This window comes from Sphaerodactylus townsendi, linkage group LG17, assembly GCF_021028975.2.
Source record: "Sphaerodactylus townsendi isolate TG3544 linkage group LG17, MPM_Stown_v2.3, whole genome shotgun sequence".
NCBI lineage: Eukaryota > Metazoa > Chordata > Lepidosauria > Squamata > Sphaerodactylidae > Sphaerodactylus > Sphaerodactylus townsendi.
In genome coordinates this window covers 18,929,518-18,944,750 of record NC_059441.1, presented here as the reverse complement: position 1 = coordinate 18,944,750, position 15,233 = coordinate 18,929,518, and the positions used below count along the sequence as shown (strand labels likewise).

The window sequence follows — 15,233 nt, the reverse complement described above, 5'->3', positions numbered from 1 at the left end:
CCTGTAGGAGACTTAAAGGGGCTTACAATCTCCTTGCCCTTCCCCCCCACAACAAACACCCTGTTAGGTGGGGCTGAGAGAGCTCCGAGAAGCTGTGACTAGCCCAAGGTCACCCAGCTGGCTTGCTGGGAGTGCATAGGCTAATCTGAATTCCCCAGATAAGCCTCCACAGCTCAGGCGGCAGAGCTGGGAATCAAACCCAGTTCCTCCAGATTAGATACACAAACTCTTAACCTCCTATGCCACTGCTGCTCCTACGCCACTGCAAGGATTAATATTTTCCCTGCATTTTGGCAAGTGCCGGGGTTAGCATAGAGGTCTTGATGACTGCACTGAGAGAGCTCTGTGGTTGGGAGACCTTGGCCGTGTCCTACCAGGAATCTTGCCCCCTCTCTCTGGAGGTGCCTCCTCAGTTTGAGAAACGCGGTGACCCTAGATCATGCTTCTCTTGCTGTTCTTCTCCTACGCCCCCCCCCCACCCTCCAATCTCTTCTTCTTAGGATTAAGAACAGACTCTTTTCCAATCATGCTTTGCCAGTCAGTAAAAGCAGGGGCCCCCTCCTCCGACACAAACCTACCAGCCGTTCCAGCTATAAAGCTGGCCACCAGACAGAGTTGATACTGATGCTGATTTGAGTTCCATGCCTAAAATATTCCATTTTCCCAGGGGCAAGGCAGGCTTTTACAACTTGTTACACTTTCATTTTGAATCTCATCAGTCAAAACGTTTGATCATTTTCCCAGAAAGTCAAGGAGGGTTTGGCGCAATCAACTCACTTTGCCAGCGATTCGGGCTTTAGACTGACAGTATTCGTTCAAAGAAGGTTTCTTCCCCCTGTTGTGTTTTCTCTGACTTGGTGATTCCGGCAGAATATTCCGAGCGCACAAAGCAACACATTTCTGGATCGCAGATGTCAACTGATTTAAGGAATTTACATCCCACCTTTCTATTACTTGAAAAACCCTTATTACCCCACTCTTAAATGTACCCACTTGACACCAGCAATGGCTTTCATCAATGTGTAATGTTGGTGGAAGTTGTACTCAATGTGTAATGTTGGTAGAAGTTGTGCTCAAACACCCACGAAGCTAAACTACACATCATCCATTCCAAGCCTGCAGTTTAAAGCTTGACCTAGTAAGGTTGAGCCCAGCAGCAAACTACTGAGCACTGAGTCTGATGGGCTCTGGTTTTAACAGCTGGCTTCCAGAAGCTACCTGACCCCAGGAGCTACCTGACCATAACAGGTGCGGCTGGTGGCAGAGTCAGCAGTATAAAGCTGGAGCCAGTCACACCCACTGCCCAGTTTAAGGCTGGCCATAAACAAAAGCTAGCGTGGTGCACCTGGTTAAGAGCAGGTGCACTCTAATCTGGAGAACCAGATTGGATTCCCTGCTCTGCCACTTGAGCTGTGGAGGCTTATCTGGTGAACCAGATTAGCTTGTGCACTCCAACACATGCCAGCTGGGTGACCTTGGGCTGGTCACAGTTCTTTGGAGCTCTCTCAGCCCCATCCACCTCACAGGGTGTTTGTTGTGGGGGGAAGGGAAAGGAGATTGTAAGCCCCTTTGAGTCTCCTTACAGGAGAGAAAGGGAGGATATAAATCCAAACTCCTCCTCCTCTTCCTCTTCCTCTTCCTCCTAACTGAAGGGTTGAAGCTGTTAGTTTAAAACTTGACCCAGCTGAACCCAGCCTTGAACAGGGGCACCCCACCCCCAAACTCCACAGCAGAGGGAGCCCGGCTGAATGCTGGCCAGGTTCAGTCCAGGTGCCTGCCTCGCCCCATCCTAAATACGCCTCTGCATAGCTGGAGCACAGCTTCAAATGGATGCTGAAATCCCTTTAAAGCAGAGGCACCATACTTTACCTTCCCTTCCTAGCATAAAAAAGCACTGTGTTACGCCACAACTGGCAATATTGATGCCAATCCTCTTGAGACCTATCACAACACACACACACACAAAGGTTGTGCAGCTGCACAAGCCAGGGCACCCCTTTTCTTACTACTTAACTGGCTAGTACAGCAGTTCACAGGGCCAGATTGTAGGAGCGAGTGCTGTGTAAATATGTGCGTATGCGCCATCTCTTGGCAAGACTTCTTTCCGAACAGCAAATAATGTGCACACCTCGACTGATGTGGTATCACTAAGAGAAGCTGTTTTTCCCCAATTTCTTCCACTTTAGGGACCATTTCTCAAAGTATTTCCATATGTTAGGCAAGCAATCGAGAAAAGGTGTCGGGTCCTTAACGTATGCACTGGAATGATCTTCTGACAAACACGATGAATTTAAAATCTCTCGTGCACAGTAACATTTAGGGTGCGTTAGAGTGTTGTGCTTTTCTTTTTTTGCACCCGGAGGAGCAAAAAGATAGATATAAGGAAGAAACACCTGACAAAAACTCAGTGAATTGGAATGATGAGCAAACCGTATAACTCTGGCAGGCGTCCAAAGAACATCAAGACCAGTAGGAATTTGCAATGTGGCATTTTGCACAGAGATCTAGAGGGGACCTGGCCCGTACTGGCCCATTTCTCAAAACCCTGTTTGAAGCTTCCAGTTGATGGGCAACAATTCAACATCTCAATAAAACCCATTCCAGGTTTAGAAACAAACAAGACCTCGAACTCCCTTTGTGGCAAATTTCTGTTTCAAGCCAAGCTCCAGCTGTTTATACATCAAAACATCAAGTCCCAATTCTCTTTAAGGACTGTTTTTAACAAGGCTTCCCACCAGGGGCGTACTGCTCAGGGGGACACATGGGGTCAAATGTCCCTGGGCTGTGGCCATTTAGTCACGTGGGGGGGGGGGTGGAAAATCGTCCTCTACACCCCTCCCCCCCAGGTCCATACACTGACTTTGAGATGACATGGTGCAAAAAAACATTGTTTGGTCATGGTGGGGGAGGGCGGCTGCCCATGTGGGGGGGCGGAAAACTGAGATTTTGCATCAGGCTACATTTCCCCTAGATACGCCTCTGCTTCCTACCAACTCACCATAAACCCTGTTTTACATCTGAATTTCAGTTCCACAACTTGTTCCTGTTCTGCCCATCATTTCCACAAGGGCTAGAAATCTGGTTTTAACAATTAAACAAAAGCAACAGATGCTCTTGGGAAAGGAAACTGTAGCAGTCCCACTTAGAAAGTGGTCTGCGGAGGGGGAGTAGCAAAGGATTTATTTATTTTGTTTATTTATATATTACATTTTTACGCCATCAATCTCCCAAGGGACTTGAGGCGGCTTCTGAAAAGAAGGAGGCTTTTTGCAAGTCTGGGGTAGATGATTATTTGATTCTACTGAACCTGGTATTCTACCATCCTTTGACTGTGAATTATGTACCACACTTCCAACAGTGATATCCAGAGGTAGGATCCAACCAGTTCTCACCACTTCTCTAGAAGTGATTACTAATTTTTTCTGAGTGCCGAGAAGAGGTTACTAAAGCAACCTCCCTGCCCAATAGGGACTGGAGGTGCGTGTGTCCGGCGGCCCCACTGTTTGAATCCCACCACCATCGGAACCTGTTATTAAAATTTTTGGATCCCACCACTGGTGATATCCATAAGATGTTTCAAAATGCAGATGTAAAATTATAAAAGCATTTTGCCCTTGCGTACAAATGTAGATGCTCACATGTGGCCTAGGAATTAAGATGCCTATCTTGATTGCTATTCCTGATACATGAAATTGACTTTCTACCTTAAAACACGTGCCTTAAATGTTTTCCAGTGCTGTCCCTTAAGTAGGCAGTATTTCGTAAGAGAGCAAACTAGAACAAGCTTTATGAGTAGTGGCGCAGGGTGATAAACAAACCACACGGCGAAACAGTGGTTGTAGCATGACCCCCTTGTGTGGTACACAAACAAAAAGTCAAATTGAACAACATTTAAAGTTGCAAACTTACTTTTTTCTGTTGACAGATGCACCTTCACTTGCCCCCTCACGAGCCTGCAAGTCGAACCATCTCCAGCACAGACACCGCAATTGTCCTCTTTGGCCTGACTCCCGAGCTGCCGATCACAGCCGACGGCCTGCCAATATCAACACTACAATAAGGAGGGAAGCTGCCACGGGTGCGCTCAGGTTTCTAGAATTTTTAAAATTTATTATGTTATCCTTTGGATGTTATGAGCTGGCCTCATTCTCTCAAAAGTGTATCACACTTCTCAAATGTAGTCCCAAAAAAAGAGGCCTAGTCTATGATGTCAAACTACAAAACTATCTCTTCAAGACGATTCATACTCAGTAATCCAAAGTGTCCAGAAACTCCTGATTAGCTCCCCAAAAAACCCAGGAATGCAGGTTCAAACCCACTGGCATAGATCAGGCTCTCCAGCTGTGCATGGACTACAAATCCCATCAGCCCCTGCCCTGCCACAGCCAATTGGCCATGCTGGCAGGAGCTGATGGGATTTGTAGTCCATGAACATCTGGAGAGCCGCGGGTTGCAGACCCCTGGCATAGACTATGCAACTCAGAAAGACATGAAGCACAGAACAGCAAACTTAGTATAGAGATAAAAACCAAATAGAATAGGGGTGGCCAACCTATGGCGCTCCAGATGTTCATGGACTACAATTGGCCATGCTGGCAGGGGCTGATGGGAATTGTAGTCCATGAACATTTGGAGCGCCATAGGTTGGCCATCCCTGATATAGAAGATGATATTTTTTGGAATGCAGAGGATCTTTAAGCAAGGACTAGTATGCAGAGACATACCGGTACGTCCATTCTGCACAACACAAATAAAATGTCTTACAAACTTTTTAAATAGAACCATTTTGGGGTTTTTTTTGTTCACATAGCATGGACAAATAAAGCATTTCACCACAAAATTTATTTATTTATTTATTCATTCATTCATTCATTCATTCATTCATTCATTCATTCATTCAATTTATATACCGCCCGATCCCCGAAGGGGATCTTATGGTTCTTATGCCTGTCTCTCTCCCCACCCTCACTTCCATTTTTGTGAGCAGCTCAACGCTCACCGTTGTCTGCCGCTTTGGGATTCTCTGTCCTGCCTGCCATTTGCAAAAGGTTCATACAGAGTTCCCTCTGCTTGCAACTCATCTGCTCATAATTTCTGTCTAAGTCAGAAGTACATGAATGAAGTTAGTTTTCACTGCCGGTTTGGCACACAAGTTTTTCCTTTTTTTATTCTGTTTTGTTTTGAGGGAGGTGTCTTTGAAGCTATGAAGACACGATATGAGAATTTCGAGTCTTTGGGGCTTCAAGGACTTTTCCCTCAAAACAAAACAAAAGGGAAAATGACACATGCGCTGAATCAGCAGTGAAAACTAACTATTCATGTACTTTTTAGACAGAAATTATGCGTGGTTTGCCATTGCCTTCCTCTGCAGAGCATTCCTTGGAGGTTGCCCATCCAAGTACTAACCAGGGTCAACCCTGCTCAGATCAGACTCGCCTGGGTCATCCAGGACAGGGAATTGGCTTATTAATACAATCAAAATACGTGAAAATTGTCTTCTATTTGCCTAATTTTTGTTGCAAGAGCAAGCTAGCTTTTGAATTATACAGAATTCTGCTGGATGAAGAGCTCTGTATAACACAAAACTCTGCCCATCTTTAAATGCTGTGTTTTAACTGATTCGTAACCATTTTTTTTTCAGAAACCTTTAATGGGCATTAGAAAAAAACCCAAAACAGTTAAAACTAAGTAAAGTTACAGTTAAAAGAACATTATTACAAGGCATGCAAAACACATGTTAAGGATGTGGCTACAGCTTCGGATATTTCTACCTCAGGATTATTCAGTAACTTAATCATTTTTGTTTATCTGGAAGAGATGCAAATCCTGTCGGAAATAATGCAACCAGGTCAGATCTAAGATTATTATGTTTAGGGCAGTGAAGCAAGACATGAGCAAGCGAGTCTGGTATATGGAGGCAGAACAGGCAGTGTCAAGATGAGCGATATTAGAAAAATGACCTTGGAGTAAAAATGAGGGAAAGGAGTTACATCTTGCTCTGGTCATAGCCCATCTTGGCCATTATCAAATGTGACTCAACACCCTCCTCCCCCTTTTTTGGGGAGAATTTTAAAAATGGGGTTAGTCGGACGCCTCTATTATTACTTTTACTGCTATTGTTATCGCGGTTTTAAAGATTTTATAATTCGTCTATTTATATTTTTTGTTGTACACCACCCAGAGCCCTCCGGGGATGGGGCGGTATAGAAGCTGTAACAATAAATAAATAAATAAATAAATAAATAAATAAATAAATAAATAAATAATTTACCATTTGGTCCAGGTAAGTAGCAGGGTAGAATTTCTGGGGAGTAATTCCAAAAAATAATGGAGACCAAAAGCTCTGTGCTTTACTTAAAAGAAAAACCAATTTACTCTTCCCAGCCATTCTTTCCACTCTCCTGGGTTTGGTCTGCCAGCTCTGATTAATACTATCCAGAAAATCGGTTGCTTAAATGACTGCATGCTCACACTCTTGGTGAATGATCCCACTTCATGGAAAATGCTCCTTTCCCATTATCCCTTTCTGCATGACAAGTGAGTGACAGAAATATCTGCATTATACTTATTCCCAAGATTCTTTGGAGGGTGCGATTCCATAAAATGTTTCTTCTGCGAGCCTTCTCACGCTTTATACGAGAACACTGCCAGAAAGATAAACATCTGCAAGGAGAGTTTCAAAAATCACTTTCCTATTTTCCTGCTTGCAAAAGCAGCACGGGCCGTTCCCATGATATCAGAACCAGTTCTCTAAACCTCCTTCAAAAATGGCAAAGGGAAACGAAAAGCTCAGTTTCCAAGGGATCGCCTCAGCAATGCACAATGCAGTCACGGCTCAAAAACATTGTGGCGAGCCCATGAGAGGAAACAATGGTTAACTTGACTGCCAAGAGAAAACCAGGAATACAGACTATCACTGTTGCACTTCCTTTGATACCCAGAAGGTGGCTATTTTATTAGCACTAAAGTCCATTTTAAATTAAAATAAAATGGGCTCAAGAAGGGGGGGGGGTGACAGAGGACAGGGGACCCTCTCCCTCCTCCTCTTCCCTCCAGGAGAGCAATCTATATTGTTTGGGGCTGGGGAGGTTCCTGGGTTGGGGGAAGGTGGGCGGGGACACGATGGAATGTTGTGAGTCCTGCACACCCATTGGCTGGGGGTTCGTCGTCAGACTTTCCATCCCTTAGGCCCGTGGTGGCGAACCTATGGCACTCCAGATGTTCATGGACTACAATTCCCATCAGGGCTGATGGGAATTGTAGTTCATGAACATCTGGAGTGCCATAGGTTCACCACCACTGCCGTAGGCAATTATGTATAAGGATTTGTTATTGACTTGTTTTTATTAGCAGCTAGCCTATAATTGGACATTATTTGATTTTTGTTTGTTTTATTGATGTAAATTGTGTCATGGTGTAATGTAGAGAGCTAATGTAGTGTGGTCTTTAAGAAAGGCAGACTCTACATTGGTGAACCGGGGTTCGATTCCCCACTGCTCCACATGAGCAACAGACTCTAATCTGGTGAGACGGATTTGTTTCCCCACTCCTCCACATAAAGCCTGCTGGGTGACCTTGGGTGAGTCACAGTTCTCTCAAAACTCTCTAAGTCCCACATACCTCACAAGGTGCCTGTTGTGTGGAGGGGAAGAGAAGGTGATTGTAAGTCGCTTTGGAATTCCTTTAAAAAGATGGGGTACGAAAACCAGCTCTTTGTCTTCTAAGTCACTTCTGAAGACTTTTTTTTTGGTTGCAGTATATTGAGTAAATTAGGAGAGGGCAAAAAGTACTCTCTGGACCACTCCCCACTCACCATAAGCCGCCGGGTCACCTCTTTAAAAGACACGAGGAGGATGGACGTTCCCCACGTCACCAGCGCCCACTGCGCAGCTGCCCTTAATTTGCCGCTCTCCCACCTCCTTGTCGCGCGGCAAATTAGGTCCTCTGCAAAAGAGCAACATTTTTTTCTACAAAAACCCCGCTGGCTGCCCGCTGGGGGGGGGTGGGGAATTTTGGCTGTTCTGTCTGCAGCGGCTGATTAGCTCTGGCGTGCAGCTTCGGCCAATCAGGAAACAGGAACCGCCATTTTTGTTTTAGGGAGGGTGTCCCTGTCCAAGAAAGTGCTTCGAGGAGGTGAGGCGTGTGCACAACAAGGCGATGCCAACATTGCTCTTTTTGCTCTTTTTCTGCTTTCGAGGCCTCCCGCGGGTTTTGCAGCTTGGCAAAGTGCCGCTGAGCACAGGGTTGTTGGCGGTGTAAACCAAAACCGATTTTTACTTTCGTTTTTCTGCCCAAGCAATTTGCAACAGGTGAGTGACGTCAGCATGTGCAGGCGTCTGAGCAAAACAATGCGTTCAGCTTATCCAAACCAACTTTTTGGGTCAGCCAATCAAAATGGAGCCGCCCAACCCCGGCTGGCTGCAACTCCTGCGATGTAAATGGCAGCACCGCAGCAGCGGTGCCTCAATGCCAATCCAGAGCGGCATTTCGGTGCCTCTTTGACTCTTGATGTGGAACCCCGCGCTATTTCCTGAATGGAAAATGAGTGGGGAACAAATGTCTCCGTGGTCAAAAGCCACGGAGGCTTTTCTACGAGGGGTCGCTGCGGGGTTGCACTCAGACGGGGTAAGTGGGGAGTGGCCCCCTGTAAGCCCTTTTGAGACTCCTTACAGTTGAGAAAAGTGGGGTATAAATCCAAACTTTTATTGCATGATAGGCATAACTTTATAATTCTGCTCTATCCCTAAAGTATGATTCCAAGCCAGAGGAGGAAAGGATAAGGGGCTTTCCCCTCTTTAGTTGCACAGCTAGAATGCTTGCCACTTGTTCTATATGATACCAGAGACTGTCCTAATTGACAGACAGAAGGTAAAGGGTAAATGCTAGGACTTCAGCAGATTGTGAGCACCAGAGATGTATCTTACCATATCCAGTGGTGGGATCCAAAAATTTTAGTAACAGGTTCCCATGGTGGTGGGATTCAAACTGTGGCGTAGAGCCAATGGGGCTGGGCGTGGCATGACGGGGGTGTGGCCGGGTATTCTGGGGGCAGGGCATTCCTGGGCGGGGCTGTGGCAAGGATGCAGCCGTGCATGTGCCAGATCAACTTGGGCTTGAGGGGAAGCAGACGACATGAAGCTGCAGGCACAGGCTGGCCACCTTGCACTTGGTGCACCTCCTGCTAGACTGCTTCAAGTTCTGGGCGCTACTGCTGAGAGGAGGGGCATAACTAAGGCAAAAATCACGTGGCGAAATCGCCAATTAGTAACCCCCTCTCGGCACACACAAATAATTAGCAACCTACTCTCGGGAACCTGTGAGAACCTGCTGGATCCCACCTCTGACCATATCTCAAAAAGGATATTGCACAACTGAAAAATGTACAGAAGAGGACAATCTCATGATTACAAGGTTAGACTACATTTCCTATCAGGAAAAGCTAGAGAGTTTTATAATTACGGGAACCCAGTTAAAAGGTGGTGAGGACCTTTATTGGGAAGAGGGGGAATATAAAGGCTACTTACCCAGAGTCAGATTTTGAGGCCTAATTTTGTCTTGAATTCCCTGGGCAGGAGTCATCTTTCAGAAATGGTTGACAATAATTTGCCATGAGTTGAAAAGGAGATGTATAGATTTATGGAGAACACTCCATTTTAAAGAAGAGGGTGTAGGCCAATAGCATCTCCCAAAGAATTGCCTCAGCTTCACACTCTGGGTCAGCCAGCCGAAAAGGACTAAAGATTTTAACGATTAAGCATTTGTTCGAGTTAATCTACCCCACATTGTTGGCTATTTACTGAGCAAAGGGATCAACTATAAATATTACAGGCAGATTGGGAATACATCTGCAAGCTTTTAGGACATATTCAGAAATAATTATTATAGAAGTGGTTTTTTAAGGGAAAAAAGACATGAAATTGCTAAAATGAAATAAACATTAAAAAAACAGGGTAATGGCAGAATTGGGACCAGGTCAAGCATTTAAAAGAGCCATAAAAAGGTGTCAGTGTAAGAAGTGACCAATATATTGTAATCGTCTGATTACAGAAAACTCCTACAAAGTGATAAACAGTTTTAAAGTGTATTAGTCAAGCTGCGCCCCTTTCCATATGTAATGGAAATGAAAATTAAAATACAGATGTTTGTGTAGTAGGTGAAGCCATTAAATATGCAGTGGTTTAACATATGTGAGGCAAAGGTGCTTTGTAATTTAATTATTATTTCTCCTGGGTTTTCCACCCCCTGCCAAGAATTCCAGCAATTAAAAATGAACACCAGCATCCATTAAAATACTCTTTTAGTGAGGTCTCGATCCAGGCATGACGGAAAAATGCCTAGCTGCTATTTCCCCTTAGGGCTGCTCCAGGTTTGGACATTTCCTGGAGATTTTGAAGGCAAAGCCCTGGAAGGCGAAATATATCAGCAGGTGATACACACAGTTAGCAGACTGAAGGTTAATTAAGCAAGCTGTACCCAAAAAATCGGCAGCCCCTGAAGGGCATTTGATACCATTTCGAAGAGTGTTAGTCCTGCAAAGATAATCCTGGGCCAACTAGAAGCATGTAACCCCAAGCCCAGAGTACACTGGATTCCGGTTAGCCCAGACCACATTCTTTGAACCAGCAGTGGATTCGTTGTTTGCTATTCAAGCTGCATTTCAAGAATTTTGTTTCTTAATGTTAACTGTATATATTTGGGGGTATTACCCATGTTTTCCCGAAAATAAGACAGTGTCTTATATTAATTTTTGCTCCCAAAGATGCGCTATGTCTTATTTTCAGGGGATGTCTTATTTTTCTGTGTTCTGTTCGTCAGGCATGCTTCCAACCAAAAACTTTGCTATGTCTTACTTTTGGGGGATGCCTTATATTTCGCACTTCAGCAAAACCTCTACTACGTCTTATTTTCAGGGGATGTCTTATATTCAGGGAAACAGGGTAGAACAATTCGCTCACAGAGCGGAAGAGCTTACACAGTTGAAACTGCTTGTGAAGTTTTGTGTCCTCAGAGTTATTGACTCACAGAGCGGAAGAGTTCAGTGGAAATGGTTTGTGAAACTTGGTGTTCATCACAGAGACTCCCATGTTAAGGCAATACCTGTTTATTTGAGTGTTTTGGCATTATAAGTTGATGTTTATTGATACTATTACTGACTTTCCTTATGTATGATTATATTTATGCATCTCTCTGTTTTTACTGTGTGACATTGGATACAAGAACAGGACCCGGTTGCTAATGGTCGCAAACAACACAACTATTTTTTGACCTATAGAGGCTCCATGATGGGCAGAAATGAAGCAAGGATCATTTTTTCTCTGCATGCAATGTGGACGCCTGCCCCAGAGGGACTTCTGCTCATTGTACAGTTGCTAATGCAGGGTTGGCCTTTGGGGCAAAGGTGTCACAAGTATGAGACAGTAACATTACAGCACTACCATGCACATGTAGCCAGTGGTGGGATTCAGCAGGTTCGCACCATTTCGGTAGAACCGGTTGTTAAAATTCCTCTTGTATACAACCAATTGTTAAATTATTTAAATCCCACCACCGGAACAGGTTGTTAAATTATTTGAATTCCACCACTGCATGTCGCCACTCTCCTTCATACATCTCAAGTTGGAAAGCAGCATGGAAGAGGCAGGCAGGGATGTAAGCAGCCACCTGCTCCCAAGTATACTGCAAAAAATCTGCTCACTGAAACCACTGGCAATCAGTGTAGCCAAGGCACATAATCCCCTCAAGAAAACAAACGCACACACATTTAGGACCAGCTGCTGAGGAATCACTATGAACCTTACATGGAATCTCTGTGCTTTGCAAAGGATTCTGGGGCAAATTCTGAGAGCACACAGGGCCCTGGTCATGCCAAGTTTGGTCTTCTTGGTCGCCATGCAGGAAGTCAAAGTGAGACCACAAACAGACTCAGCAACCTTGTGCAGCTGCAATTACACACTGGAGAGGAGGGGTGGGGAATACTTTGATTGTGTGTTCCTGCATTGCAGGAGGTTGGACTTGATGGCCCTTTGGGTCTCTTCCAACTGTATGATTCTATGAATCAGTAGACCTACAAAGGCCTTCTGAGAAGTCTAGCTACCATTACCCACCTTAAAACGTAATACAGATTGCTGCAGGATCTGGCGGAAAGGGCCATTTAGTTCTGCAATGTTTTCTACAGTGGCCAACTGCCTGGCACAAAAGCCTCATAGGCAGGGGTTCAGAGGCTAACCCCCCACCTCCCAGTTGTTGTTTCCCACCCTCCCCCCGCCTCAGCAACCAGGATTCAGAGATATGGAGGGTTTAGTTTAGCCATCCTGTTCAATAGCCTGTGAGTGACTGATCCTCTACGAACTTGCCAAGATTCATTTCAAAGTCTTTGGCCAACAATATACCCCACCGCAGTAAGTTCCAAAAAGTGACTTATGAATTGTGCGAAGAAGCATTTTGCCCTAAATGGATTTCATCTCAGAGACTTTCTCCTCAAGAAACCCTCAATAAGACTCCAAGGTAACTCAGGGTTCTGTAGAACATAATTTTAAAAACCCTGGGAACGGATCTCATTCCCTTCCAGTATAGGCAGTTACACAAGGTCTCCTCCACCTCACCAGACCAAAGACTATGTATTCATATATGCATATTACAACAATATTAAAAGCTAGATTTTCACTCAATCCTCCTTTTGGAAGGGGCGGAAGAAGAGGAAACCAGTCTTGGTATTTCTCCCACAGTGGGACAGCGAATACTTCACAATGACCACTGTGGGCATCACCTAAAAACAGAGGCAGAGGGAAAGCTGTGTGATGCCTGATACATTAAAGCAGGTTATGAAACTTCATAAATATTTCACAAAATGTAAATCCAGAAATCACCCAGAAGTTTCCACAGCTGTTTCTACAGTTCTCCTTCACACTCATTCGGATTCGGCCAAGGAATTAGATTTAAATGAAAACCATGAACACAGGATGTCTCGTTCCAATCTGCGAAGGTTAATGCAGAACTGGCCACATTCAAGAATGTTCATTTCTTAAGCAGATGGTGGGATTTAAATATCATGAGAAGATGGCGGGAGGGGGACGGGAGTGAGGGAAAGGCGGAAAGGACAAGGACTTGACAGAAAGTGGTGCAATATCGAAGACATACATCTTCCAAAGGATGTTAGGAAATCTCTCTGTTGGCCGGTTCACGCTGCACTATAAGACCCCTGAAGGTAGTTAGGGGCCTCATCTGGAGCTCACTTGACCCCAGATGTTCCCACACAAAATCCCCAACGTAAAAATGCTCACGCCTGTTCAAAACCATAGTCATTTTGCGCTGTGGCAAATCCTACGTTGAACTGCAGGCGGATTCTCAAATGCTGTACAAGCAGCAGCCACTTATTATGGTAAGTGGTAGTCTACCCAACTGCTGACAGCTTACAGCCCAGAGATCTGCACTGCACCTTCTAATTTTCCAACATGGCAAGAGAATAAAAGGGTACTTATAGCCAGTTTCTTACCTGGTTGAGCCTGTTGGAAGTTAAGAATGCCTAGTATGCAAAAGAACTGAGAAGAAGACCCAGCAAGGGCAGGCAAGTAGATAGGTTGTAAGGGTCATGACCCTTCTGTCTTTTTGGGTCACCCTTATTCTGTCCTTAGATATCCTTAAGTCTAATATCGAGCTTCTTCTTGGAAGTTGAGTTGAGATTTTCTCCCCAGCAGGTCATCTCTGTCCCCCTCTTTCCTATCCTAAACATGGTTCCCAAATAAACACTTTTCTTTAATCCTAATAAAGACTTTTCTTTCATCCACTATGGAATGTGGCTCATACTTCATAGCAACAAAGCCTCGGTTTTCACCGGTAATCCGTCCGGCAACACTTGGCGAAAATTGAAACCGGCGAAAACCAAAGCTACGCCGTTTGAGCATGCGCTACGCAAACAAAGTAGCAAATTTACACAAAAGTGTAAATTTACGCAAGTGGTGTAGCAAATTTACGCAAAATGTAAATTTACGCAGAGTAGCCGAAAACAGAAGTGTCCGGCGAAAACCAAGGCAAAAAAACGACCGGGGGGCGACCGGCAAAAACTGAAACGGATGAAAACCGAAGGCTATAATTACCAAGATTCCACTGTATACTCATCAACGCCATTTCATATTTAGGGCCTACGAAAAGCATTTTGTATCTTTAAATGAAATGGCATGACACATTTCTCTCTACATGGAGCCTCCAGATAAGTACAAACATAAATTCCTTAGGTTTTTCATTGGCCACCTTTGACAATATGGGAGAGCCGCAAATTGCCAATCTCCTTCTCCAAAGAATAATTGATATTGAAACCCAAACTCTTTCTCCTTATCATATGAAGGACATTTTACCTCCGGGCTTCATTCCATTGCCCTGGAACAAGGGTCTTCCATCATACTTCATTAACATATCCTCACCTTACCTCAGACGAACCTTCATGCTTGCCCAATTGAATGCACTCCCTTTGCCCTATTTAAGTGGTAGATATCCACAGATCCCCTACCATAGGAGAACGTGTCCATGTTCGCAAAAGCCCACTGAATCGATTGAACGCATCCTTTTGAATTGCGATCTCTACTCCACACTCAGAAACCTCTATATAGAGCCTCATATCCGGAACTGTTCTCTCCTTTCCAACTTTCTGCTCTGCAATCATTGTCCGCCAAGATCCCTAGATGTAGCGAAATTCTTAGTGTCAGTCCAACAGGCCCGTTCCAAAGGCTGCTAAACCAGTGAAACAAAGCATTTAGCTTGTATTCCAATTTTAAGGCTATAGTAATATTTTAATAACTAAATTTTAACTTGTGTTTATTCTATGCCAATAAAAGGTATTGATTGATTGATTGATTGATTGATTGATTGATTGATTGATTGATTGATTGATTGATGAAATGGCATGAATAGCTTCACTGCTACGAAGTATAAGTCAGATTCCTTAGTGGTATAGTGAATTTGTATATGTAACAGCAAGTTGGAAAAGCCTATTTTTTAATTTACTTAATATTGATTACATGGAAATTCATGAGAGATTGGTTTCTGGTTTGGCTACATGTAGCTGTCATTGAGCTTCAAAACAAAAAGGTTGAGTTCATTTAAATTGTTGATTGGTTTATAAAATTATAATATTAAGGTATTTTGGAACAGAGAGCATTCTGGGCAGAGTGGTCTTATTTAGTAGTAGTAGTAGTAGTAGTAGTAGTAGTAGTAGTAGTAGTAGTAGTAGAAGAAGAAGA

At 44.2% G+C, this 15,233-nt stretch overlaps 1 protein-coding gene across 1 annotated transcript in view; it reads right to left on the bottom strand.

Moving 5' to 3' along the window:
• The window catches only part of ADAMTSL3 (ADAMTS like 3), a 211,202-nt gene that overhangs the window by 101,012 nt on the left and 94,957 nt on the right, over positions 1-15,233 (bottom strand). Inside the window, exon 8 of the mRNA XM_048481642.1 lies at positions 3,910-4,036. Within this exon, the coding sequence (XP_048337599.1) occupies positions 3,910-4,036 (127 nt within the window). The remainder of the gene's footprint in view (positions 1-3,909; positions 4,037-15,233) is intronic.